At 39.1% G+C, this 26,660-nt stretch overlaps 6 protein-coding genes and 1 long non-coding RNA gene across 7 annotated transcripts; 4 read left to right on the forward strand and 3 right to left on the reverse strand.

Annotated features, from left to right (window-relative positions):
* The first annotated feature begins 443 nt into the window (after positions 1-443).
* LOC140790351 (universal stress protein PHOS32-like) lies at positions 444-4,273 on the forward strand. The gene is made up of 4 exons (XM_073140386.1): positions 444-833; positions 922-1,031; positions 1,109-1,227; positions 3,984-4,273. Exons 1-4 carry the CDS (start codon positions 659-661, stop codon positions 4,069-4,071), a joined length of 492 nt encoding a protein of 163 aa, XP_072996487.1. The 5' UTR covers positions 444-658; the 3' UTR covers positions 4,072-4,273.
* Positions 4,274-6,200: 1,927 nt separating this feature from the next.
* LOC140790669 (rop guanine nucleotide exchange factor 7-like) lies at positions 6,201-9,185 on the forward strand. Its single transcript, XM_073140856.1, has 7 exons — positions 6,201-6,965; positions 7,065-7,181; positions 7,270-7,424; positions 7,600-7,674; positions 7,751-8,044; positions 8,134-8,499; positions 8,589-9,185. The coding sequence occupies exons 1-7, from the start codon at positions 6,659-6,661 to the stop codon at positions 8,994-8,996; spliced, it is 1,722 nt and encodes a 573-aa protein (XP_072996957.1). The 5' UTR covers positions 6,201-6,658; the 3' UTR covers positions 8,997-9,185.
* A 331-nt stretch (positions 9,186-9,516) lies between these two features.
* Positions 9,517-10,359, forward strand: LOC140790670 (uncharacterized). Its single transcript, XM_073140858.1, has one exon. The coding sequence runs from the start codon at positions 9,653-9,655 to the stop codon at positions 10,187-10,189; it is 537 nt and encodes a 178-aa protein (XP_072996959.1). The 5' UTR covers positions 9,517-9,652; the 3' UTR covers positions 10,190-10,359.
* A 132-nt stretch (positions 10,360-10,491) lies between these two features.
* On the reverse strand, positions 10,492-13,585 carry LOC140790671 (uncharacterized). Its single transcript, XM_073140859.1, has 6 exons — positions 13,088-13,585; positions 12,821-12,905; positions 12,146-12,321; positions 11,878-11,932; positions 11,719-11,780; positions 10,492-10,871 (listed from the first exon to the last, which is right to left on the reverse strand). Exons 1-5 carry the CDS (start codon positions 13,202-13,204, stop codon positions 11,764-11,766), a joined length of 450 nt encoding a protein of 149 aa, XP_072996960.1. The 5' UTR covers positions 13,205-13,585; the 3' UTR covers positions 10,492-10,871; positions 11,719-11,763.
* Positions 13,586-17,612: 4,027 nt separating this feature from the next.
* Positions 17,613-18,486, forward strand: LOC140791422 (uncharacterized). The gene is made up of 2 exons (XR_012109569.1): positions 17,613-18,001; positions 18,129-18,486. It is a non-coding gene; the product is annotated as an uncharacterized lncRNA (long non-coding RNA).
* Positions 18,487-19,260: 774 nt separating this feature from the next.
* On the reverse strand, positions 19,261-22,195 carry LOC140790260 (26S proteasome non-ATPase regulatory subunit 14 homolog). The gene is made up of 6 exons (XM_073140249.1): positions 21,971-22,195; positions 21,704-21,881; positions 20,386-20,467; positions 20,024-20,200; positions 19,778-19,945; positions 19,261-19,621 (listed from the first exon to the last, which is right to left on the reverse strand). Exons 1-6 carry the CDS (start codon positions 22,095-22,097, stop codon positions 19,430-19,432), a joined length of 924 nt encoding a protein of 307 aa, XP_072996350.1. The 5' UTR covers positions 22,098-22,195; the 3' UTR covers positions 19,261-19,429.
* Positions 22,196-23,151: 956 nt separating this feature from the next.
* On the reverse strand, positions 23,152-26,479 carry LOC140791283 (uncharacterized). The gene is made up of 3 exons (XM_073141770.1): positions 26,252-26,479; positions 26,036-26,141; positions 23,152-23,517 (listed from the first exon to the last, which is right to left on the reverse strand). The coding sequence occupies exons 1-3, from the start codon at positions 26,361-26,363 to the stop codon at positions 23,439-23,441; spliced, it is 297 nt and encodes a 98-aa protein (XP_072997871.1). The 5' UTR covers positions 26,364-26,479; the 3' UTR covers positions 23,152-23,438.
* Positions 26,480-26,660: the final 181 nt, after the last annotated feature.

Genomic DNA, 26,660 nt, shown 5'->3' on the forward strand with positions numbered 1-26,660 from the left:
TATATATATATATATATATATATCAGAGATCGTATTACGATAATATATATTTGGGCGCAGGCGCAGGCGCAACCGCATACTTATCCGAATTACTGATGATAACACATCGATCGGAATCAACCAGGAAGCTTCCTTCGAATAATCATACAAGGCAGTGGGTCCCATTTTCACATGATCGTTCCTAATTCCCAGAAGGCAAGATTAAAAATTAGATAATTAACAGCGGCTCATCTAAAAGAAGACCCACAGTTAAGCTAATTTTTTGATCGGTTTGTATTAGTCTTAGAAGAAGAAAAAAAATGCCTCATTGTAGAAAAAAACTACCTCATTTTCCAAGTTTACAATTTATCTACTCATTATTTGCATCATTAAAATATTCTAAACACTCTTTTCAACTTACCAACATATTATCTAAAACTGAGGAGTATTTGCGTAATAAATCCGAAAAGAAAGGTAGTTATTTGGTAACAAAACCGACAAACTAATCCCATTCCTATTGCATCAGTAGGCAAGACTGTTTTATTTTATTTTAGGGAAGACTAAGTGCCAGGAGAGACTATGGGACGCTAATCTAAGTACCAATATTTACCACCATTCTTATTGATCATCGCTACAAACTTTCCCAAAGAAAGAAGCAAGCAAGCGAAAGAAGAGAGAAATGGCAGGCGATCGTAGAGTCGGGGTGGCGATGGACTTCTCCAAGAGCAGCAAGAGAGCTCTCCAATGGGCGATCGACAACCTCCTCCAGAAGGGCGACACCCTCATCGTTATCCACGCCATGCACCACAAAGCCGACGAAGGCAAGCACGGCCTCTGGTCCCAATCTGGTTCCCGTATGATTCTCTCTCTCTCTCTCTGTTCTATCATGCTTCTATCTTCCATTTCCTACCCTCTGATCCTTTCCCTGATCGGAATCTGCAGCTCTGATCCCTCTCTCAGAGTTCCGGCAGCCGGATGTGATGAAGCACTACGATATGGAGTCCGACGTAGAGGTGCTCGATATGCTCGACACGGCTTCGAGGCAGAAGGAGGTATTTGTCCAGTCTTCTCCATTTCCTGTTTCATATTTCTTTTAGATAACGAATCAAAGCCAATGTGGTGATACTAGGCGATAATCGTGGCGAAGTTATACTGGGGTGATCCGAGGGAGACGCTGTGCCAAGCCGTGGAAGATTTGAAGCTGGATTCGTTGGTGATGGGCAGCAGAGGCCTCGGCCAGATCAAGAGGTATATCATCACGTTGATTTCTATGGTTTATCTTATTTTCCTCTTTTTGGCGAACATAGATAGATTTCTAGCGCCGATAGCTTTCTCAAGTCATCGGATCTCCCAGTAATAAATTTTGCAGTTATCCCGTTTTTTAATTTATTTTTCCTTCCTTTTTTTGTTTTGGTCAATGGGCCCGTATGTTATCAGTTTTTTATTTATTTATATAATATATGCGACGATCTCATATATCGCAATCGGACAGACGGAGGGGAATGTTGGAGTGGTTTACCTTCCCCCTCTATGTCTACCTGTTCCTTTTTATTATTATTTTTCTTCATGATCTATAGATTAGAAAACGGAAGAATTAGATTTTATTAATGGAAAATATATGTGCGCCAAGTTTATGAGGAGTTATGTCATTGAAACAGCAAGCAAGAAGCCAAAAAGAAGTAATATTAGTATCTAATCAAACTGATCAGGCGGTACGTTTTTATGGAAAAATCAGTGGGTGCATAAATAAAAGATTTGTAGGAATAGATATATGTTATGTGGTAATCTGGTAGAGAGCCATAGGGAGAGCATCCTATGCCTGGTAATTACTTGTGTGACAGACAAAGGCTATTTGATTTTTCAATAAGTTTTTTTTTAAATTATATTTTATCTTCTGTTGTCCTATTCTTTTTCATTATATTTGACATTCCTTAAAATTGAATTTAAAAATTTTCATTAGAGATAAAATTGTAGAGAATTAAATAAGTTTTTCAACACATCTAAAATAGTGCCGATTAAATTTCAGACGATAAAAATATGACAAATATATATATTTGTTATATCTTGATTATCTAACATCGTACCAATATTAATTTAGATGCATCGAAAAATTTATCTAATTTTTGCAACTTTATCTTTATTAAAAATCTTTAAATTCAACCTTTAAGTTAGCTAAAAAAGATCAAAAAAGTAACTGTTGCACTGTAAACCAAACCACAAAGGGGAACGGGTTTAATTGCTTAAGTTAAAAATATAAAGCGGTTTCTACAATTGAGGTAAGCCAAAAGGAGATAAAGTACAACTAACCAATTTTTTTTCCTACAGTTGGAAAACTTAAATTGTCATGATCCGTCAATTCAGGTTTTATGCCATCTGTGTCTTTTTAATTCCCTTCTATTGATCCAGGCTGCCAATATTGACTTGTGGCGATGCAAGAATATTTAGTGCATCCTAATCTTTCATCATGACCGAAGATAACTTCTTCTAAAGTTAAATGCATGGCTTGACTGTAGCGATTGATATTTCATATGAATTAGTGTTTCAGCATTTCAACCATATACTTCTTGTTCTTGGAGCTGATGTAAGAAGGGTTTGACTAGTTCCTTTTGAAATTTAGTATTTTGATAATACTGTCTTGAGATGAGGTGCAATACAGAGCATGCTGTGTAACCAAGATCAGGTTGGCATCCTCTCTTTACGATAGTTCTCTCCATCCAATCTGCATCTTCGTCAGCTCTTGTTCTGCACAGACTGCTGGACTCTTTTTTAGCACTCCCAGATTTATCATGTGTTTTTTAATCCATATTACTATGTATGTTTCCAGTACACCACCATCTGATCAATGAGGTCTCTGCTTTATCCTTGGATTGCAACTAATGCAAATTCGCTCTTTTAACATAAGGCTTCTAGAACATATTGTTTGTTGTGTGCACAACTTCTTGTATAATTAGGTTTGATGCCATCATATTTAGACTGGATTGTAAATATTGTAGAAATGGCCTTTTGCCAACAAATCCTAATTGCATCTTTGACACTTTGCCATGTAACACAAACCCCCACATGAGTTGGCAAAATATTTGGTTTGCACATATTTCATGGTATTCTAGCTGTTGAAATCATATCTTATCCTTAACTTCTGCTATGGTTTCATAGATGGTTTGATTCATCTATTTAAGGATAACAGCAGCAGAATCACAAAATAATCATCGAAAAGCCTACTTATGCTTGCTTTCAGGTATATCTATCAGCACATATTCTCAAAGTTGTAAGAATGCATAGAGTAATGCAGTAAGTATCTAGTTGACACTAGAAATTTGAAAATGAAAATAGGATCTATATATTTACGTGAGTGGTGGTTTTCTGTCAAGCTCCTTGTTGACACAGTAATCACACGGATCAGCTGTAATAGCCTGTACTCTAGAATGGAGGACGATGGTCGTTGTTGGAAAGTGTTGTACTGTTGTCTGTGATGCCTGTTATTTTCTTTATGTAATTCAAGCGTGTCCTGTGGTACAAATATATAAATCAATAAATTATGTATAGATGGCATAAATCCTCTGCAGAAGGAAATAGGGTTGATGATGTTTGGTTTCGAGACTGAAGGCACTGTTCCTAATTGATTGTCTTGAAACTTCAAATCAAATAGGAGACTAATAGGATGTTAAAGACTTCAACTTAAAAGGAAAACTATCTAAGAAATTGCTGTGATATACTGAGGTGATAGCTTAATTACACAATACAGTTCAAACTTCCAATGGTGGATTCTAGTTGTTTATACTCATTCCTTTTCTTTTTCGAGAATCAATTAATGATGACTACAGCTGTGGTATTGTTACGTTCAAGGTTTTTTGGTTTGTGGATATCCGGAATAGCGACAATTGATATCCAGTAGATTATTAAGAAATTTATATTTCATTAGTGGTATATCTAAGGTTTTGATTGCAAGGATACTAGTATAGGCTTGCTATTATTATGTGTTACTAAATCTTATAATTTTTCTGCAGGATTTTGCTGGGGAGTGTATCAAACTATGTACTAACAAATGCATCGTGCCCGGTGACTATTGTGAAGGATCACAATGCCAAGCACTGATCGACTACTGCCAATAATATCAGCCATCAGGAACTTCCGGATGGAATTTATGTATGGTGTGAAAAAGGAGTTAATATTTTCTGTGCTTATGAACTCCAAATAGGGACTTCGGCTAGTGGATGCTGAAGACTCTCCTAAGTGCATATCACTTTTACAACTTTGTGTGGAAATTTCAATAAAGTCTGGACAATATATGTGGTCACTACTGTATCCTTCCTTTGTTTTCTGGCTTTCTTATCTAGATTTCGGGAACTATTCTATTCTCCTCATTATTTAGCGAGATACAAAATGTCACATAACTGCATTGATGTTTAATTTTCTTTTCAAGCTGGAAAGAGGACAGATACCTTTTTGCTAAAGATGTAAATGATGATAGCATTGCGCTCTAATGATCTGGAGAATAACTCAACAATTAGTTGCACGTTATAATTAATATCTGGCGACCCACCATTTTTAGCTGATGACTGACCTATGGCCGTAACTTAATAGTTGCGTAATATGAGGATGCCAGGGAGCTAGTGACAGCCTTCAAACTGAAGAAATATATGAGATTTAGCTTTCGAGCTGCTTTACATTTCTATTAAGGTCAGTGAAGCTTACTGCTATAGTATTATTTCATTTTTTTTTCTCTTCGTTCAGGACCCCATTACGTGGTCCATCTTTCCGTTGGACACACATCAGTAAAGCCACTTGTTGTCTTAGTGACAGGGGATACAGCAGCCTCAACATACGCATCAGTGAAGTGCTTCACTCACCAACATCTCAATTTGGTCGGTCCAATAAAATGCTTCCACCTTCATATTAAGCAATCTGGGGACCAACCATATATTGCTAGCTGCTTGGGGGGTTCTTTCTATAATCTTCGTGCATGAGTTATGATAGAGCTCGATTGTGCAGTGCAACATTTTGCACCTCCACCCACGATATCATTAAGTCCAGTGGTTTAGTGGGTTAATAATTATAAGCTTAATGAGTCTATTCATTTTACTCTCTCTATATTGTCCATTATCCTCGTAGCAATGGCCTTGAAAAGAGGAGAAAAAAAACCTTGGAATCCCCCTGTATGTTGTAATCTCTTCTCTTCGTTCACAGTAGCTATGAGTAGAGAATTCTATACCCATGCGTGTTTTGGTGGTGAACTGAGGCTTCACGCTTCGCGTGTGAGAGAGCCAGAGCCTCGTAGAAGCGACAACGCATTTAATGTCTGCACGCTTTCTTCTTCTGCTCCGATCCGTTAAAAGAAACGCAAAGTTTAAGTTTGATTCCAAGAGGATCTTTTTCTTTTTTTAATAGTAGAAAAATAGGACGTGAACTATATAAAATTTCTGAGGCCATAGGGTCTGACTTGTAATTTGACTGGTTTTGTGCTGTTCGATCTAGCTGATTCATGTTTGAGGTTAATGGCCATACAGAACTAACTGCAGGGCAAACTATTCAAGAGGAAAAAGTTTAAACAGTGGATAGTTTCAACCTCCAAATTTTAAACTTGAAACTACCATCGGTGCTATTGGCCATGGTGATTGCACTCCAAAGCACTCAAACCTAGTTTTTGGTACCACCAACACCATGATGACCCATTTTTTCCATGGGAGGGGATTCAAAATTTGGGGAACAAAAGAAGAAGATAAATAAAGTTATTAATGAGCAGCCTTTCAAGTGAAAGAATGTTTTGTTAACTGATTTGTGAAAGCTCAACGTATTTCTCTCTACTAACTATTTATTTAATTACCCATCATCGTTATCAACAATCCGCTATTGTCGCAGAGAGCCAGTGATTAGATCTTAAGACGAAACACGTAGCCTATTCTATTCATCGATCTACGAGCCTTGCAGTTTGAGACAAGTATTACAAGACAAGGTAGCATCCGTGCCTTCTAAGTAGCCTCTGTTTCTAGGTTACAATTTTAATATTAAAAGAATGATTTATATTTGTTTTTTGTTCGTTTTAATTGGAAGTCAAACAGGTTGTTTATTTTAGTTTTAAATTTTGAAACTGGCACTGCCACTTCCTTTGATTCTTTCTCTCTCAATATACACAACTTTCTCAGGAAAAGCTGTGCCTTTCATAAAAAAGCGAAGCCAAGTTTGTCTCCTAACAATAACATAGCGTCTCTTCCACTCCATTTACTATCCGTTACAGAGCCAAAAGAAAAAAGAAAATAAAGAAAATAAAAAGAAGAAAAATTGAAACCCAACGGTCGCTCTTCCCTCTCCATCTCCCCCATCTTTAGAGCTCTCGTGCGTTAGAGCAAGGAAGCAAGCAAGCACTCCTCATCATGGCTACCCAACAACTTCTCTTCTAGCCAAAAAGGGGAAAACTTAAATTATGCATTCAAGTCCCCACAACTCTACGCCCTCCTCCTCTTTTTCCCCTCCCTTTTCCCCTTCGCAAATGATCGCCTTCTCATGGACCAGCCTCCCTTGTACGAAGCAGAGAACCCCAATCACCACTGTCTTCCATTAGCCCACTTTTGCGTCCTTAGATCTCTTAAAAAGCTCGTTTCCCAGATGGGTCTTTTGTGAGAAGGCCATTTCTTGAGTGCTTTGGAGTGAGAACGTAGTGACGTTCTGGGATTGTGTTACTTCTATGGAAGCAGTAGGGGATTTTAGTTTGAACATGGAGAAGTTGGACGAGGAAGATGTTGTTATTGGGGATGATGGCTCTGTTCAGAATAGTGGAGAAGTCTACTCTTTTAGTGATTCGGCTGTAGAGGAGTGCATTGAGAGCAGCTCAAGCTCTGAAGCCTTGTTTAGTGGCTCAGAGGGTTCACCAAAGCAGTCGGAGACACTGGGATGGCCAATGCAGAAGCCTTCAGTTTCTGATTTGGTAGACGAAAAGGAAAAGATCCGTCACGGTGATGTGGGTCTAGAGAAGCAGAAGAGAAATGTTTCAGGTATGAAATCTCTCTCTCTCTCTCTCTCTCTGTCTTTTTTTAATCTATAGTTGGTCATAAAATGACTGTTTTCGGGGGATTCTTCTTGTAATGCATTAGAAATTGAGATGATGAAAGAGAGGTTTTCCAAATTGTTGCTCGGAGAAGACATGTCAGGTTGCGGGAAAGGGGTCGGCACAGCATTAGCAATTTCAAATGCCATTACCAATCTTTGTGGTAAATTTTGTTCCATAATTGTTGATACAATGGCTTTGATGAATGTTGTTGGATAATGTTTTTACTAAGCTCTAGTGTATCATTTCAGCAACGCTCTTCGGCCAGCTGTGGAGGCTAGAACCACTAGCTCCTGAGAAGAACGCAATGTGGCGAAGAGAAATCGAGTGGCTTCTCTGTGTTAGTGATCACATAGTTGAGCTGATACCAACTTGGCAAACATTACCTGATGGAACTAAGCTCGAGGTATCTAGCATTCAAACATTAGTATCTTGACATTGGAATCAAGACCTGCCAATTGCATCTCATTATTGACATTGGAATCAAGACTTGCCAATTGCATCTCATTATTGACATTGGAACAAAGTTTATGCTTTGACTAATGCTACCTACTTAATCCTACTTGCTGGATTTGTTTCAGGTGATGAATTGCAGGCCGCGGTCTGACCTATATATCAATCTACCAGCACTGCGGAAGTTAGACAACATGCTCCTTGTGAGAAACACAGGACCTCAATTTAGTCATCGCAAATTTTGGGTTGCTTGATTCTTATCGTTACCTATTGACACAGGAAATATTGGATAGTTTTAGTGACCCAGAATTTTGGTACGTTGATCAAGGGATATGTGCACCTGATTCTAATGACGGCTCGGCCTCTTTCCGGCGAACTTTTCACCGGCGGGATGATAAGTGGTGGCTGCCGGTACCTCGTGTCCCTCCGGGTGGTCTACACGAGAAGACGAGAAAGCATTTGCAGCACAAACGCGAGTGCACGAGCCAGATTCTGAAGGCTGCCATGGCTATCAATAGCAATGCTTTGGCTGAAATGGAAATTCCTGAGTCCTACCTTGAGTCACTTCCGAAGGTGTTATTACTTACTTGATGAATGACTTCGTTTACTCTATACACTTAATTGTATAATTCTTGACTTCTTGATGTTAATTTGGATATCAGAATGGCAGAGCTAGCCTTGGTGATGTGATACACCGTTATATCACTTCTGATCAATTTTCCCCTGAATGCCTCCTGGATTGCCTCGACCTTTCTTCCGAACACCAAGCTCTGGAGATTGCAAATCGCGTAGAGGCATCGATCTACGTGTGGCGTCGCAGAGCAGCCAGCAAACCTATGAAGAAGAAGAACGTAAGCCGTGGTAGTAGTACTAAATCATCTTGGGGAATGGTGAGGGATATGATAGTAGATGCGGATAAGAGAGAAATGCTTGCTGATAGAGCTGAAGGCCTATTGTTGTGTTTGAAGCAAAGGTTCCCTGCTCTCACACAAACAACCTTAGACATGAGCAAGATACAATTCAACAAGGTTTGCTTCACTTTCTCTTTACTAACTAATAATTGTACTTCCTTGTTAAACACATGATGATGATGACTACTAAAGAGCAAAATTTTCAGGATGTTGGGAAGTCTATCTTAGAAAGCTATTCTAGAGTTCTGGAGAGTCTGGCATCTAATATCGTTGCTCGTATTGATGATCTAATCTCCGTCGACGACTTGAGTAAAAATTCAGATCTGTTCTCTTCAGCCGCAACAGTCGGTGCAATTACTAGTCATAGCAAAGTTCCAGTTCCTATTCCACACTCTGTGCCTGCCTCTGGCACTCCATTTGCGACTGCTTATGCCACGCCAAGCTTCTCGCCTGCGCCTCTGATTAGCCCTGCAAGGGAAGAGAGGACAATGCTGATCAATAACAAGCCTCGCAACCGAGGATTTGGAGTGAAGAAAGTTTTGACAGACTACCTCAGTACTGCAGAGGTGAAGGAGAAGAACAGCAGTAGTAACACAGAATCAGCTAACTCCTAGTTCAAGATTAGTAGGAAGAATCCTTACTGATGTATGTATAGTCGAGATTGAGATGTTTTGTGATGTGTACGATGATAGGATTACTTACTATGTTTGCCTGGTTTCTTCATATGATGATGCTACATCAATGTGTGAGATTATTCTTTGAACTCATGATTGCTGATCAATGTCATATAGTTTCACAGTCAATTCTGAGCATTTCTCTTTACTAACGAAGGGGCGGATTGCAACATTTTATTGAACACTTCATGTGGAAATTTATGTCAAATTGAAACCCCATCACCAGGGAGCGTGCCGGAGTTTTGATCTTTTTCTTTTTATTATGTATCAAACAAAAAACATTTTCAAGGAGTAAATTGTATATTTGTACATTACATTTCAGGGATGTATATAAATAATATCAAATAGTGGTTGGGGGGGTGAAACTATAAAATTTTACGCAATTTTTTTAATTTTAATTTTAATTTTTTTTTTTTGTCTTGCTGTCTGTCGGTGGTCACCTTTTTATTCGAGTACCAATTCCGCTGCTTTACCAATTTCGCTTCCCACATCCCTCATCCCTACCCTCGTGACTACTGACACTTCTCAGACTCAATAGTATCCAAACACACCTCAACTCATAAACCTTCGCCCTCTTCCACAATCCTCTGAACGCCATGGATACCCACGCAGTTGAGGGCGACAGCAACGGCGGCGGGACCAGCATCCACATCACGGCTTTGGACGGTATCATCAACGTCAACTCTCTCTTCACCCTCGCCGCCTTCGTCGGCCTCGCCTGGAACCCCTCATCCGACGGAGCCGGCCTCGCGGACGGCGAGTGCTCCGCCGGTGACAAGGTGGAGGAGGACCTCGTTTCCTTCCACGTGTTCGCCTTCGCCTCCTTCCTCTTCTCCAGCCTCGTCGCGCTCTGCCTGAAGCAGGCGATCCGGACCATCCGGCCCCCCGGCGGCGCACGTGCTGCGCGCATGAACAGGGCGGTGCTGCGCGGCGGGATCCTAGCGTGCGCCGCCGGGTCGGTGTTCGGGTGCGGGTTCCTGATGCTCGCGCTAGTCAATGTAGTGCAGGTTAAACTCGGGCGGCTCGGATGCGGCGGCGGCGCCAGTCTCGGCGCCATCGTTCCGCTCGTGACCCTCGTCCCCACCGCCATGCTGATCTACGCCGCCATTGTCTTCTACGCCTTCACTCGCTAATCCAATATCTCCCTGGATCTCGTTGATCTTTTAGCTTGCGATGTGATCCGATCATATTGGAAACGCAATTTATTTAGCACTCTTTATATATTTGGCAGAATAGTTCGACAATATAAGAGCGGGTATTTGTAAACATCTTATTTATATATTTCTTTCTTCTTTTGGAGTTACACTGACTGGTTTCCCTTTGGTGCAATTTTCCAACAGAAACCTCAAGTAATTAACAATGTAATTAATATATGCCAATCATAACGATGCACAACTGCAACAATCCACCAAACAAGATCAAGGAAACTTGGACATAGTCGACTGCCAAACATTTACAAGATCCTTTATTGACAAAGATGCACAACTACACAAATGACCTTCAATCCTAAGTAGAAGAGAAGGTCTTATAGTTCTACTCAAACATGCAAACCAAACTTTCTGGTTCCTAAACAGCACATCAGCAAAAAACCTCTTTGAAGTTTTGCTGCTCACTGCTACTATAGACAGTCCCTACCATTAGGCAATCTAATCCTAAAAGAAAGGAAAAGAAAACTAAAACTAAAACAAGATAACCGCATCTTTCGCTTAAGTAGATGCATCTAAAAGTTGCCTCCACTCATGAACAGATGCCACTCCTATGGTAGTTGGATCATTAACTGGCAGCAGTCTTATTTTAGCAGCTCCAAAGGGTACCCTGTCATCAAGATAAAGTGTGATTTTTAAAGAACACTACAACCAATTTGAGTATCCAGAAAAAATATTGAACAAGAGAATATTGTAAGTTTGTAACTATGAAACAATAAAATCTCATCACATAAGACAAACGATGCAGGAAAAAATGGTTTGCCATTTACTAGGAAACTAAGTGGTGGCACAGGAGTTGTGTATAATCATGGCAACAAATGGAGGACAAACCCCGATCATAGTGGACATAAAATGGAATCTTGTGCATCTTATCACAAAATCTATCACAATAGAAGGGATCTTGATATTGGAAAGATCTATCACAAGATCCTCAAGTGTGAAATTAATAAATGAGCCTTCTGTCGTATCCAGATATTGGTTACTGATCATCTCCATAGAAGTTTAAACTATGACATATATATATCATTCTCTCTCGTGCAAAAACTAATGCATAGTTTTCAGGATTAAAGAGAAACTATGACATCTCTAAACTCTAAAGCACTTCAAAAGTTGTTGATAAAGATTCATTTGCAGTCAGCCTTCGAAAAGCTACAAGCTAGCTAACCTATGTTCTTCGAATTAAATGACAACTCTTGAAAATAAACATAGAAAGCTATGTAATGTTCACAAGAAGAAAAAAAATTAGATATCAACATTGAAGCGCCCGAAAAGTAATCTAGCATTCAAGTATGATGTACATTAAACAAAAGAGAAGTCAAACATCAAATCGACACAGACAGAGATATATTAAGAGAATAATTCGTGAGTAGAAAGAATTTATTCAAGTGAAAAGAGTCAAAGACAACATTAAACATGACAACAATATTGCATGGATCCTGAGGAGAGCTTCAAATTACCTTCTTCCTTTCTTAATAGAGAGGACATCGCGGTCGACAGTTTCATTAGTAATAGAGAGAACCTGAAAGTGCAATTTGGATAAAATAAATAATGTATCCTCGTATGGAACGGAACTGTAGATGATAATTAGATAAACAAATAGTATACTGATATCATACCTTGCCACCAATTACCTCTAGTGGCACTTGACTCATCCTCATCATCATTCTTGTTCTGGCAATTAGACACACACGACACAAACGGACATGTCAAAATGGTGGACTTCTCTAAAGTGAAAAAGAAAGGTAAAACTGGAATTTTTTCACATAGACAAGAATCCACTCATAGAAAACATAATCAATCGAAGAACTTCCAATCAATAACTCCAAATCAAAATCCATAATTCCCACTTGGCTATTTTTACTTTTATTTTTTATCAGCACTTACACTTTTAGGATTTGCAGCAACATGCTTAGGCGGAGAGCTGCTATAGAAATCACGAGCACCGTAGTGCACGGACGACCCAAAATAAGGTGCCTCTGTTGATTCAGTGAGAAAATTTGGCTTCCCATCCTTGTTACATGTCGTCTGTTTCTTAGTTGGGCTCTCTTGAGATTTGCCATCTGGAAAATACATGGTAACATTTAAATATTTCTGGTCTTGATTATCTAGTGCCAGTTATCAAGAGATATTGTAACAGCATTTAAATGTAACCTCTTTTTTTTTTTTTAACAAAACAGAGGGACAACAGCGAACACTTTCCATATAACTAAAATTCAATTATGAAAAGAATAGGAATCGTCTCATGAAGAAAGATGTGCTTATATGCTAAAACAAAGAAGAAAAATCAACAAACGAGAAGACAAAATTTGTATATGATTAAACAAAATAAAATTGCAGGCAGCTGCAACTCTGCACTCCCCAATGTGCAAGAATTTCTTCTTATATATGCACTTGTTAGCTGAAACAGAAACATACAATGCAAAGCTTCAAAGACTCTCCGAGGAAAAGAAACCATCATGGTTAAAGGATTCGTTATAAAACAAACTATAAGCCAAGCAAAAAATTCGACCAACAACAAACTGCCGCTAGAAGAGTTTATTAAAGAAGCTGCAAACGCACCGTGAGTATTCCCAATCTGGTATTCACCTCTCTGCCTATTCAACGTCCAATACAAGTCAGAAGGCGAAACGTCCTTTCCCATAACCTAACATTCATAAAACAGAGAACCGTAATCTCCAAACTTGCAATTCTAAACCCAGAAACACATCTAAATGCAATATAGAATTAATTCTAGCCCATGCCAAACAAACCCAAGAAGTGAGAAGTGAATACCAAATAACTCCAACATCAAAGCAACAATAGAAAGAGGGAGAAGAAGTAATATACCGTAGAGGCGGGAGGGAAGACACTGCTGAAGTACCCAGAAGAGGAAGAGCCCCCCTTCACCTCCTTGCGCCCAAAGAACTCATCGGCAATCGAAGCGGCGGGCTTCTTACCGTCCATTGCGGAATTCCTCTCACCAAACCAAATAAAACAATTACACCTTTTTTGATCTCCCGAAGACCCAAAAGACCCAGAAGAGTTTAAAGGATAAGAAGCAGGAAGAGAGATTGGAGGGGTTGAGGAGGGATTATAGAGAGGATGGTCGGCTACGCTGTTGTTGCCTTGTGCCGTCCTTCTCGAGTTCCATGTGCCAGCTTTTAAAGACCTCCGGAAAAGTTTGCTCGCAATAAATTATGCAAAAAACAAATAAAAACCCCTCAGAATCCTCGCAATTTTATTTCCAGCCCATAATATCTTTTCCACGCTATCCGAATCCGAGTTTCCATTAATGGAATCTCTCCCTCTCTCTTCTTTACGGTCGACGGTCGTCGTCTTCTTTTCGGCTTTTGGTGGTGGCCAGGGAAACCGATAAGCGCGACGCGGGCCCGCCAAGCTTCGCTGACACGTGCGGAGGTTCACGGATAACGAACGGCCAAAACTACCCCATATCCATAACTACCCCCATCTCGTTATTGCTGACAGAGAGAGAGAGAGAGAGAGAGAGAGAGAGAGAGAGAGAGAGAGGGACGAAGTGGGGCGGGTATAATTGTGCATGGCCACCGCCAAAGGAATGGGATAGATTGCCTGCAAGGCCCGATGCAAGAATTGTCTGCATTTCGAGCGAGTATATTCGACTGGTGGCGTTAGTTTTTATTTGCACCGAACGCTGCGGCTGCGCTGAAACCTTGGTGGATAGAAGAAGAATCCAAAGCCAACAGAGGAAATCTTGATCCGAATGATATTGTTGACCTGACTTTTGTCCAAGTGTGGCACATAAAACTTATCGTTATAAACTATATCTACTGAAGCATATACAATTGGTAAACAAAACCTCTTCTTTTTCTAGTGCATTGCATTGAAACAGTACATTCCTTTTTCTTTGACAATGAACAGCATATATGATTCCCTTCCAACTTGACATTCTCTTTTAACAGATTAATCTTTATTCCGACATACCATTATTCGCCGAACTTGCTCTCCTCCTACTCTCTCGGGGCAAAGAAATAATTAAACACGCGCCTACGCCTTACATGAGTTATTGGTGGATAATAATATTTTTGAAGTGAATGAGTGCCTGCACTCCACCATTGTAAGATACGGTATCTAGGCGTAATTTTGAGCAAGATCTGCAAAAGAAACAAGCCACCATTGCAACTTGAAGAAAGCCAGCCAAGGTGCGATTCTGAAGCTCAAACTAACATTGCATCTAGAGGATCATATCTCATCTATGCCTCCAACTTGCAAGTATGCTGGTCAACGAAGTGAGTGTGATTGGCCTACACATGGCATCGATCTGAGTCACGAAGTCCTCATGCCTTTGTTCTTTCCTCTAAAAAGATATGCCAAGATAAAAGAGGACCCAAGCAAAGGTGGTCATCAATCGTGGATACCGAGATCTCTTCACATGCATGAGAATATATATATGTACATGTATATATATATATATATATATATATATAAATCTATCCATATATCGATCTTCTTCGATCATGGATATCATCCTTATCTCATTTCTGGATTCTACTTGCTTGTCCGTGCCATGGAAAGGTGCGTGAAATTTTATCCAACTCGGAGCACAAACGAATCATAGTATTCCACGTATATGTGTGAATTCATGCCACTCTTAATTTCCTTCTAGGAGATTTGATTCGCCTCATACGTGATTTTTTGTTTTTTCCTTTTCCAAGTAAGACCATTAGTTTGTCTATTCCACCAAAATCTTAGGAGAATATATAGTTGACTCGTCGACAGATCTCCCCCACCAAGGTATAGATATATGGGTACGTAACTAGTGACAGCCATCGCATAATATTATAGCTTACGTGTAAACAAATATTTCCAAGTATAGAGTTCGAGGTTAAATATCTAGACACCTGGTTCTCTCAACTTTAATATATATTGGATAGAGCAATAGAGCTTTCCTGTTGGGGCATGATGAGCTCAGAACAATGGATAAGGTTTTGTTCTCGCATCATAAACATTGTTTCCCTGTTGCTTCTCATACTAAAATTTGTCACATGCATGCTTTTATGTGGATGATATCCTCACCATTACTAGGGTTAATACTCAGAAATTATCATCATATTATAAAGTAATTAGCAACCAAAAGGTTAATAAATAAAAGGAAGTCTAACTTTTACCTCCCATTTCTCTTGGGAGGACCACCCAACAGTGTTTTGAGCAAGGCTTCCTTCCCTCTCTTTTTTTTTAATTATCTTGGAGTGCAAATCTCGCTCTCTAAGTTGCGTTTTCGTGATGAAAAAAAAAATGTTTTGATTATTTAATTGCTGGGTGGAAGCGGGTCTCGTTTAGATCTATCCTAGTGTTATACCTTTGGGTACCCTAGATTCCATTACCACCTTATCTCAAGTTGTTCTTTTGGGAAAAGGGTGACTCTGACCGTGGGCTCTATTTGATTGGTTGGTCTAATGTAGCCTAAGAAATCTTAGATTTAAGGGCCCGAAAGCAGGTCCTTAGACTCATCAATCAAGGTATACAGAATACAGTGCGTTGTGGTGTAAAGCTCATGCGTTCTAAATATGCATGAGAGCAGCTTCTCTCTTGAAAGCTTAGAATGCACCTTTAAGAATGAATCCATGTTTTTTTTTTTTTTTACCCACTCTCTCCCTGTGATAGCCAATGCTTTTTTGGCAACTATGGAAACGCCGCAATGCTAGGATTTTTGCTAATGGTGCTGTTAGCATAGCTGAAGTTTTTAAGGTCACTATTTCAATGGCAATGCCGTGATGCCTCTAGGTCCAGGAAGATCCCTAGGGATGTAAATTCTGAGGCTTACTCCTCTTAATCTACTTTACTGCTTTCTCTATAAAAAGATAATAATAATAATAAGATGGAGTGGATATAAGGATAGAAAGGCAAGTCCTTCTCCTATAAGGCTATAGGGGTTGTTTTCTTTGTAGTTGTCATGGGGACTCCATGATGCTGGTGGAGAGCTTCTGGTGTCATGCAGATGCTTAAGTTGACGAGACTTAAAAGGTTAGCCAATGGAAGGATCGAATGAGAGCCCCACAAATAATATGGAACATCATCCAGCCGACCTTCTCGACACTCAAATCGTACCTCTTTTTGGCCACTAGTCTCTCTGACTAATAATAATAATAAAGAGATTGCCTTCATCTTCATGAGCTTTTGCCTTATTTTGATGCTAATGGATACTAATCACCAAGTTAGCAAGGCATGACTAGAACTTAGCTCAATAGATTAAGGACGTCGGTCAGTGTTAAAACCTTTAATGAAGGTATTACTATTATCTTTAGTGGTTCTTGATAGCATTTTTATCCTGGGCCGTCTCTCAGATATAACGAGAACTATGGGCCACGTCGTACTGTCTTATCGGGCTGGATTGGCCCATTCATAAGGCCTACCATGTAAGTCACCATCAGCCCAAATCAACTAAAAATAAAATTTTGCAATATTGATCTGAAACCACTTTATATTTTGCTTCTACTGTAGGTATATTTATTACTCGACTCTTAAATTTTATTTTTAATTATATCAAAAACATCTTGAGTTAATTTTCACTTGATAACAACTAACGGAACAAGAAACCCTATTTTAACCTTAAAATTTTATTCTCCTTTTATTATTTTAGATTAATCTATAAAAAGCTTACTTAAAGATTTTAATAATCTACACGGTAACTGTTCGTTGAGAAGAGTAACAGCAGTGATTATATGGTAACTGGTCCTAATTGAGAGCAGGGGATCTTGGCTCTTGAAGTCTAGTAGAGCCAGACAATATTACAAATAAAGAAGCACGAGGTATGGCACTGAGTAAATAATCATCATCAATAATTGAGTCATTATCATGCATATACTACTCTTAACTCTTAAGTGGGTGCTTATCCCACCCCCAAGTCTTTTGGAGACTTAGTAATTAACAATTAGCAGAACTTTCATGGGAAATAGTAATCAGAATAATTTTAACAATCCTTTCGTTGTTCCAGCCAAACCCATTCTTACAATTAATTGATTGTAAAACCGCAACTCCGGTAGTTTGGGAGCGCATTCATATACAAACATGAAGAAGAGAAATAGCTTTAGCTTGCCATGAGGGGGCACGCACTAATTAAGGATGGAGTGCTTCTTGCTACTGTAGTAGTTATTCAAATCCAATATGCAACCGTGGGCTCCGTTCCATCCTGTTGCTACGCGCCACGTCAGGCCGAAGCCTCCAAATCGTCGGCCACGTCACGTCCGGAATCCGGAGAGGGAATTATTGCGTAACATATAACGACGGAGTTTGGAGTCAGGAAGGCTCCGTTTCCCATTGGTCCAGCAGAATCTGGGCCCCACTGGAAAACAAAAGAAAATAGAAGCTTCGGCGTCCGTTGGAGACGTGAAGGGTGGGGAAACGCGTGGTAAGCATGTCCGTCGCACTTCCTCTAGAAAGGAAGGCTTCGAATAGAGAGGACGAGTAGTTAGTAGTATGTAAGTTCCAGAATACTTTGTTATTCTAGAAATAGTTTTATTCTGCTTACCACTATTTTTGTATCTCCGATGTGAGATCGATGTTTCTTGTGTTCCCACGTTTAAAAAGATACAGCAAAGTCGCCTAAGTCTTCGTTCCTATAAATCTATAATAACCCCTTGGGTTTAGGAGGTTCCCTTGGCCAAAGCATAGACATGGATTGCCGCAAGCTAAGTGTATTCCTTCTATTGCTCTTCGTCTCCTTCCAGTTTCACATCTCCAGGGGAGCAGAAGCCAGGCCAATTCCTTCCGCCGTAGAGCAAGGAAGTAAGAAAGAGCAAGCAACTTGGACGTCTTCATAGATCGTCCGTCTCTCTCTTTTTTCTTTTTTTTTTTTTGCCTTTTGGATTTTGATGTAAATTGGTTCATTAATTTGTGCCATGGCATGATGCAGGATATGTGAAAGTGCTGGAATCTCTCGGAATTGTGTGCTTGTGCTGTGATGGAACAGCAGGGGAATGCAGGAGTAATTGGGAGTCCACCTGTGAAAAGCTTGACTGCCATCCTTCTAAGTTTTTGTGATGTAATTAGTGTATTACTGTTTGCTCGCTCCCGGTAGCACAATCTATGCAAAATAGGAGTTCGGAGTGATGAATAGCTACTGCAAAAGAACACCTTTTGCTATCTGCTTAATTGTTGAGTAGTTTGCAGTGTTCTTAATACTAACGATGGTGGGTATGAAATGTGTAACTTGTGGGAAAAAGAGTGGAACATATAAAAAAGATGGGTGGAAAAGGAATAGTTGTTAGTTATCGTCGGCTCTTTATTGTGGTCATCATGCATGACATCCTTCTTCTTATCTTTATTTATCTGTAGGAATTATTTTATGGCGAACAAATTGTCGAGCTTTTAATATTAGAGATAAGGTTTGCTAGGTCTATCTTTATTTGTGAACGCTTATTCTCGCCAAATGTTAGGTGTGAAAATTTCCAAGAAAAAATATCATGATTCCTGAGGATGGCAGAACAACAATAGCGTGTCCTGTGATTAGGCCAGAGACATGTTACTAAGTGCAAGTCAATTAGCAAAAATACATAGAAGATTTCAGGGTTATGAAATCAGAAGTCAGATAATTATCAATTTGACTGTTCTCAGGATCAAGATCCTGGATACCATTTTGACTTCAAAACTGTAGGGAAATTTTTTTTTATACATACCGATTATATATGCATAGTAGTCCAACAAAGCTGCTTCATCAATAATGTATAACTTCTACTACAAAGGATTTCGGATTATAGAAAGTCATAAATTTGAATCAAATAGTCTATGCCATCAATATCTTTTTAAGAAAAATCCTAGACGTTTCAATATTATGCCAAAAGGCAAACTGGATCTTCTCTGTTCCACCACATAAAACTACAGAATGCACCAAGAAAATTCAACAAAGTCTTGCGACCCAGACTCTCAAACAATGTGCTGTCACTTTAGCTTGAGCTATTGCCCAGTAAATGTAAGAACCTAATACTGCATCAGCATAAATAAAAGCATGGAGTGGACAACATGACATTACTGCAAGATCTAAAAGATTAACAGAATACAATTTTGGCATACTCCTGAAAAATACTGATTCCAAATTGTACCATGAACATCAGTATCAATAACATGCAGCTTATCTGCACATATTCCTTTCAAGGGAATGAACAAAGAAACCAACTCGGCATATAGAAGCATGTGCCTCACAAATAGCACAAAACTCTAAAATACAACAGTGTCCAGCATCGTCCCCAGAGTCTGCACTATGTTTGATGACATCAAGTTTGAGACATGCTCCTCTAGATGTTTTTTAGCATCTTGCCGTCCTACATTTGCAATTGCAAGCTTCTCAGGTGGTAGCTCGTCCTCCTCCTGCACCGCTTTGTTATATTTGATAGCCAAATTCAGCATTTCCTGCTCATAATTCCATTGTAATAGTCAGACCATCGAGAATATATTTTAATCAACTAACCAAGTTTAACTGTTGAAACATGCTATAAGCCAACAGCTTCAGGGAAAAGAATACAACTTATATGCAGCTTGTAGAGACCAAGACCTCAGTAGGCATACCTGCACAGTCTGTTCATTAGTTTTCGAATGTGTATCAAATCGTCGCAGCATTAGCCCATCAGTCCACTTCTTTTTATGCAGGTTCAGCAGCATCTTTTCCTCAAGTTCATTCTTACGATAATTTATGGCTATGGAGTAGTAATGTCGGTTCAAGCCATGAATCAATGCCTGGAAAAGCAAAGAGAAGGGTTTGCTCATAATGTGATAATTAAATATTATATCTACAGTTATCTATACCAAGGATACCTGAATGGATGGTTTGTTCAGGTGTCCAACATTGGATGTAGTCTGGCGAGGCTCTTGGCCTAGCATCATTGTCTGAGGGTTGATCAAGCGAAAAGCATCTATGACCACCTTCCCTTTCACACTCTGGATTGGGTCTACCACAACTGCTACTGCCCTAGGATTCAGTGCTTCAAAGCTCTGCATAAAGCAAGTACAAGAATCAAGCTAAATGTCGAGTTTCAAGTAATTCCACAAAATCTTGGGGTCAAAATCAGGATTTCAAATAACCCTTTGTATGTCAACTCATAACACAATCAGAGAAAAAAAATACAGGAAATAAACATAACGTGTTTTTGAGGAGACAACAAATGGAAGACACACACCTGCTGTGTATTTATGTCAACACCAGAGAGCCAACAACCAAAGCCAGGATGAGAGTGGTACCAGCCCACCACCATTTCAGGTCTGTACAGTTACGAGAATATTTATCAAATGTGCTGGGAAGAATACTGAACAAGGATAATCCGCAATATCAAAAGTATTTGTTATTTTGCAGAGCATTAAAGGAACTTCAGCATCCATAGAGAGTGAACATATAGAAAAAGTGAAAAACACAAAAAGGTTGCAAAAATGGTCTAGACACTGAACACAAAAAGGTTGCAAAAATGGTCTAGACACTGAACGGACTCAGCAGTCGCAAAATGGATAAACAACTGACTGCTAGTTCTAGAAACCCGCAATATATATACCAGTCAGAATCCCAACGGGTTGCAGGGGTCATGAAGAAGTCTCTGAAACGACAAAAGGATGCAAATAAAAGTCTAGACACAAAATGGATGTGCCAGTTGGACTAGTGAACCCACAACTGACTGCTAGTACTAGAAATCTGCCATTTATCTACCAGTCTAGATTCCACTAAATCCAATATAATTTGTATTTATTAATACGGTCATAAAGCAGCTCTAAGACCTCATGTAGCTAAAAAACCTATCAATAGCCATCATTTCTTCCAAGTCTATCATAATTTTAATCTCCACCACCACCAAACCCTAAACCACCACACAAGATTTCTTCCAAAATGGTCCATCAAGAAACATAGATCACCCAGGAAAACTTAATTTGCAAGTCCCCGCCATGAATTGCTCCTGATACTGGTTAGATAATATACTCAACATAAATATGGCTAAATGAAGTGCCAAATAATGTGGACCTATAAGGTTTATCCACAGCGACCCACTAGGTAATACGTCTTTGTTAATCCATTCTTTTCAGCCAAAGGACTGTTTACTCTCGTAATTACACCTGTAGTCATAACAAATTGCAAGTAAGAGGATTTGTTCTGAGATTGGTGCTTATACAAAAAGCAAGGCTGCTTGGCTAATTGAACTAGACAGCATAAGTGAATTATCATGGCTTCGTGATGTTGTTGTAGTTCAGACTTCAGATAATAAAAGGTTTGTGTTATGAAACTATTCAGACTATGTATATTCTTCATTTCTCCTGCCACTCCAAATACTTTTAGCAAGCTAAACGGACTAATCCACAACAAGTAACAGCTAGATTGCGTCAAATGGCAGTGGTTCTATAATACTACTAATTGAAAAAAGGAGACCATACAATAGATCGATTTGATAAAGGTAGTATCAAAGAGCCCCCAAAAGACAAACAAATGTAAGAGGTGAAGTCTCGATTCTCGAATACCTTCCGGTCTGCTTGAGCATATCTAGCATGTTGGTCTGGAACACGTGATCGACGGCCTCAACACTAACCCCCGTCCCGCTCTGCGGCATCGCAAAGACATCGACGACGCGTACGGTGTACTCATCCACGAACTCACCAAGCATTAGACCCATCACCTCCATGGGAACGCCAGCCCTTCCTGCTCGATTCGTTTCTCTTCTCAACACATTTCGGAAACCCTAATTGATGCAGATCCGAGAGAAGAAAAGGAGGAGAAGGGGATCTTACCGTGCTTGAGCATCTTGAGGAGGGCAAGAGAAGAGATGTAGACTTGCTCGGAGGAGTCGAGGAGAGGGGAGTCGGCAGGCGGATGCCCCATGCCGCCGGCTCCAAAGATCCGCTGCAATCTCTCCATGGCTGCTTAGTTCGAGTTGCCTTCGCTTCGCCTTCTTCGGCGCTTCGGTGCGCTTTTAAGGCCTTAACGTGGGCTGCAAGTTTACTTGAGTGGATTCGGGTCCATACTCTTCTCCCACGCCACTATTTGTAACCACTAATCGGATCTGCATTAGCCAAGATGATTAGCCGATCCGGAATACCATCCGTACGGGTCACAGATATATATCGTCAATTAAAGTAAATCCAACGGAGCTCCAAAACACTAAATTTAGAGTCCAGCAAAACTCTAATCAAGCTTCAAATAAGGCTTGGAGCTCTAAATTTAGAGTCCCATCTAAAAATTTAGAACCCATCTCTAATACTATTCAACTTTGTATTACAAAAGCTTAATCTCAAAATTTTAAATTATGTTAGTATCCTTTATTAAATAATGTAGTTAGTTAAATTATATATATAATTAATTTTATTAATTAATTTTTAACAAAATTAGTATTCTTGGAATTAAAATGAGTATAATATTAAATTATTTTAAATTTAAATTTTAGTTTTATGTAATATAATTTTGATTTGTTTAATTAAAATAATATTAATAAAAATTTATATTTAAAACTATTAAATATTAATCTTATTTTAAAGATGTTGATGATAGTTTTCTAACTATATATTTTTATTAAAAAATAATAATATTAAAATAATAATATTAAATAATTTAAAATATTATATATATATATATAATTATATTAATTAAATAATAAATATAAAATCTGATGCATAAGAGTGCACTAGGCTCTTGATTCTGGGCTCCAAATATAGATCTCTTCCGTAGAGATACTCTTAGAAGGTTAGGATGAGATTTAGAATTTCTAAAAAGATATCAGTCTGATCTGTATAATAAGTACGTATATGTATTTATTCATAAACATTTTTCTACTTATAAAAAACTAAAATTGTATTGATATTTGACTGATAAACTGATCCGAGAACAGAGATGATCCGAATTAACACAGTAACACATTCTTCTATGCGAGGGAAATAAGGATACACAACCTCAATTCATAGACAACCTCAAAATATGGACTATTTGCATCTCAGTGCAAACTACTACTGAGACATTACTGGAATAGAACAGTATCAAAATTCACAAGCTCACATCCACAAATTCCATATACTTGTTACAGCAGAAAAAAAGCAGCTAGATATGTTACGAAAGTTAAAAGCACCAGATACTGTCAGTTCGGATCAACTGTAATGTGTTTACCAGAAGTACTTAGATTAGTTCACTGAGTTAAATTTCTTTCTAGTTACATCAGCACATGTAATAGTAGTACTAAAGCAGCGATGACATGACCAGATGAATAACTCAAGTATGAAGATAATTAGCCGCCATCATCAACTCCAGCGTAATTTCAGGTTCAATGTGGAATTCAGTCTCCTTCCCACTGTAATAGAAAAGAGCATAAATGAGAGAATAAGAAATGAAAAACAAAAACGAATAATGGTTCAGATAGCATAAACATCAAAAGAATCATACATCAGATTGACCTTGAATGAGGCAAGCACGAATAATAGAAGCAGTTTGTAGTTTTGGAAAAGAAAACTTGAGGTGGGAAAACAATCAACCAATCATTCTAGAGGATTCTGCTTGGTGCTTCTAACTTCAGAGAAATCAGGAAACCACTTAAAAGTAATTCAAAGAGCAAATATCTAACTGCCAAGAGCAATCTATTCGGAGGAGTTAGCCTCTCTATGCATCAGTAAATATTTTTAACCCTCAATCAGTATCTAATACATGAACTTGGCCTTCTATATATAGTACACATCGGCCTGCAGTATATTTCATTCCAGCCTACTCTTAGTACAATACAACAGTACAAATTGGATTACATCCAAAACCAAATTGCAGCACTGGTGAGTCAAATTAGACATCAAGAGAGCACTGAATATTCCATATGCAATAACACAATTAATCCCTGACCAAATCAAGAGTTACCAAAATTGCAAAACTAAAAGGAAACAAATGATTTATCTGGTAAATTTTCATGTCTACATGCTTTCTGGTAAAAACAGAAAAAGAAGTTCAATCTTAAAAATGCTTTTACCACGTAAAATCTGGCAAATAAATTACTTCTTACATTTTCGGAGCTCATCATTGTAGAATTCTTTTTACATCGCTTTTACTTCTAAACAAAAGCGTTAGAAAATGGAACTATGGAGCAGCACATACTGTTTCTAATGATAAAATCATGTAACTTTATGATACTTGAAGTTGTGATATAGAATTCTTTCTTATGCTTAGACTGCAATGACACAATGCAAATTTGCTAGCACTGAAATTGAAAGCATTTCTTTAGCTATGGATTTGCTAGAAAAGATAAAATAAATAAAATAAAATAAAACAGAGGATGCTATATCAAATGACAAATGGGCCAAACCAACTCATCTACATAGACACTCATCAAATTTGAAGGTGCTGCAAGATATTACCCGTCACCCAGCAGTACTAAAATTTGACATTATGATTGCCATGGCCCAAGGGCTTTGCTAGGATTTTGAGCGTCATTTTCCCCTCAAGAAGAGGGTGTTTCTTTGCTTTCCTCCCATCCAGTCTCCTACCTTACTTGGCTAGGGGAGTGACTTCCCCCTCTTCCTTCTTCCCTCTCTCCTTTTTCTCCAATTCCTCGTCTCCTTTTGTTTCCCTTGCCCACTGCCACTCCTTGAGTCCCTGTCATGGTTTGCAATGGTGCTTTGACCAAGATGCAGCAGTAACTTGGTTGCGGGCTGCCTGTTATAGTGTCTTGACCATCTTATTGTTGTGGGGATTTGTGGATCTGAGAGAGATTGTCCTCTTGTTTTGGTGTTATTATTGGCTTTGCTACATTTCACTAGCTAAACTCCTATATTCTTTCTTTGCTTTTGATTCCCTTGGGTTCTGTTGCTATTTGTTGCAGGTTTATGTGCGTCGGGTCTTCTAGTAGTCTCAACAGAGCTAAGTGCAATTTTAAATTGTTAAAGGGCTTCTAATCTATCAAGCCTCTTGCTGTGATATTTGTGGTGCCGTCAATGATGGCTAAGTTGGAAGTTTATTTCTAGGGTTGTTTTCCTACCCCCTTCTGCTCCTTGTTGTGCATTACTACTTATATCTGTAGGTATTCATTTGTTACAATGCTTTATTGTTGTTTGGTCTGTGTTCATCCGAGTGTGGAACTTGTATCTCGGGCTGTTGCCCTATATCCCTTTACCTTTTTCATGTATCTAGTTGTAATTAAATGATCAAAGCTTAAAAGAATGATCAATCTACAGAGACTCTCTTAAAGAAAGCAGTACTAAATTTTAGACTGTCGAGACAATTTGCTGTCACCTCAATTCAGTAATTTGCCCCATGGTTTAATGAATACATTTCAATCCTCAGAAGTTGTCCAGTTTTTTATTTCTCTGCATTGGAAAAATCAAAGAGGATGCTACCATGTGCCAAACAGCCCAAACCAACTATCCTAGGTAGACGACCATCAGATACGGAGGCACTGGCAAGATGTTATCCAGCAGTTTTAAATGGAATTTAGCATATCAAGTGTACAATATAGCAGATAATCACAGTCCACAATGAACACCAAAATAGCAGTAAGTATACCTGATAATCACATCCGAAGGAACGGAAGGGATCGTACTTATGGCTTGACCGAGATCCCTAGCTGACACCCCCGGTCTCAGATCCACCACCAAAACCTAAACATTCTACATGCTATATCTTCCTTAGATTTTGCTTGCCTTAATCAGACTATACCAACTCGAGAACACGTAATTAATTAACTTATCTCGCTAACCTGTGTTGTTACTCAGATCCCTCAATCTATCCCAAGAGTCGTACAAGTGTACAACGCACAATCGAACAATTTCATGATAAAATCAAACAAATCAGACTAAAATGGAGAAGAATTGGAGTACAGAGAGACCAGAAACCTGGCGTATTGGAGAGACCAATAGAAGTACTGGCAGATCTTCTCAAGAATCGGGGTGCTAATCTCGGGAAAGGTCACCTCTCCATGCTGCGTCTCCGCAAAACTACCTGCCGTAAGAGATCCAAAGCAACAATATCTCCGATCAGAAAATCTAATCGCGAGCACGGAAAGCGAATCGAGAAAGAGACGGAGCGAAGAATAGAGGAGCGTGGCTCACCAGGAGAAGTGAGCATGTTGCGAATGGTGTGGGAGACCATGGCGGCCTTCTTGTCGATGATGAATTCGAAACCCTCGGCGCTTATTAGCTTGACGGTGTCCTCCTTCTTCATCTCGCTCTTCTCCTCTCGTCCCAATCAAGAAGGCGAGCTTCGAAGCTGTCCCCAGGATCGCTCTGAAGGGAACTATACCGGTGGTTTACCTCGTACTTTAATGCGTGTAGATAAGAGCACCGAAGATGACGAAACCAACGGCAGAGATTATATGGAATTTTTCTGATCGATGTTCACAACGGATTTGGATGGGATTTGAAGACGTTACACCAATCCAATATTTGGGTAATTACTAATGGAACTTAACACTCTATTAGCCTTTAATATGCACCTCTAAGGCAAAACATAAGGAAGATG

Source organism: Typha latifolia, chromosome 6 (genome assembly GCF_019914945.1).
Source record: "Typha latifolia isolate L0001 chromosome 6, TyphaL0001v2, whole genome shotgun sequence".
NCBI classification, from domain to species: domain Eukaryota; kingdom Viridiplantae; phylum Streptophyta; class Magnoliopsida; order Poales; family Typhaceae; genus Typha; species Typha latifolia.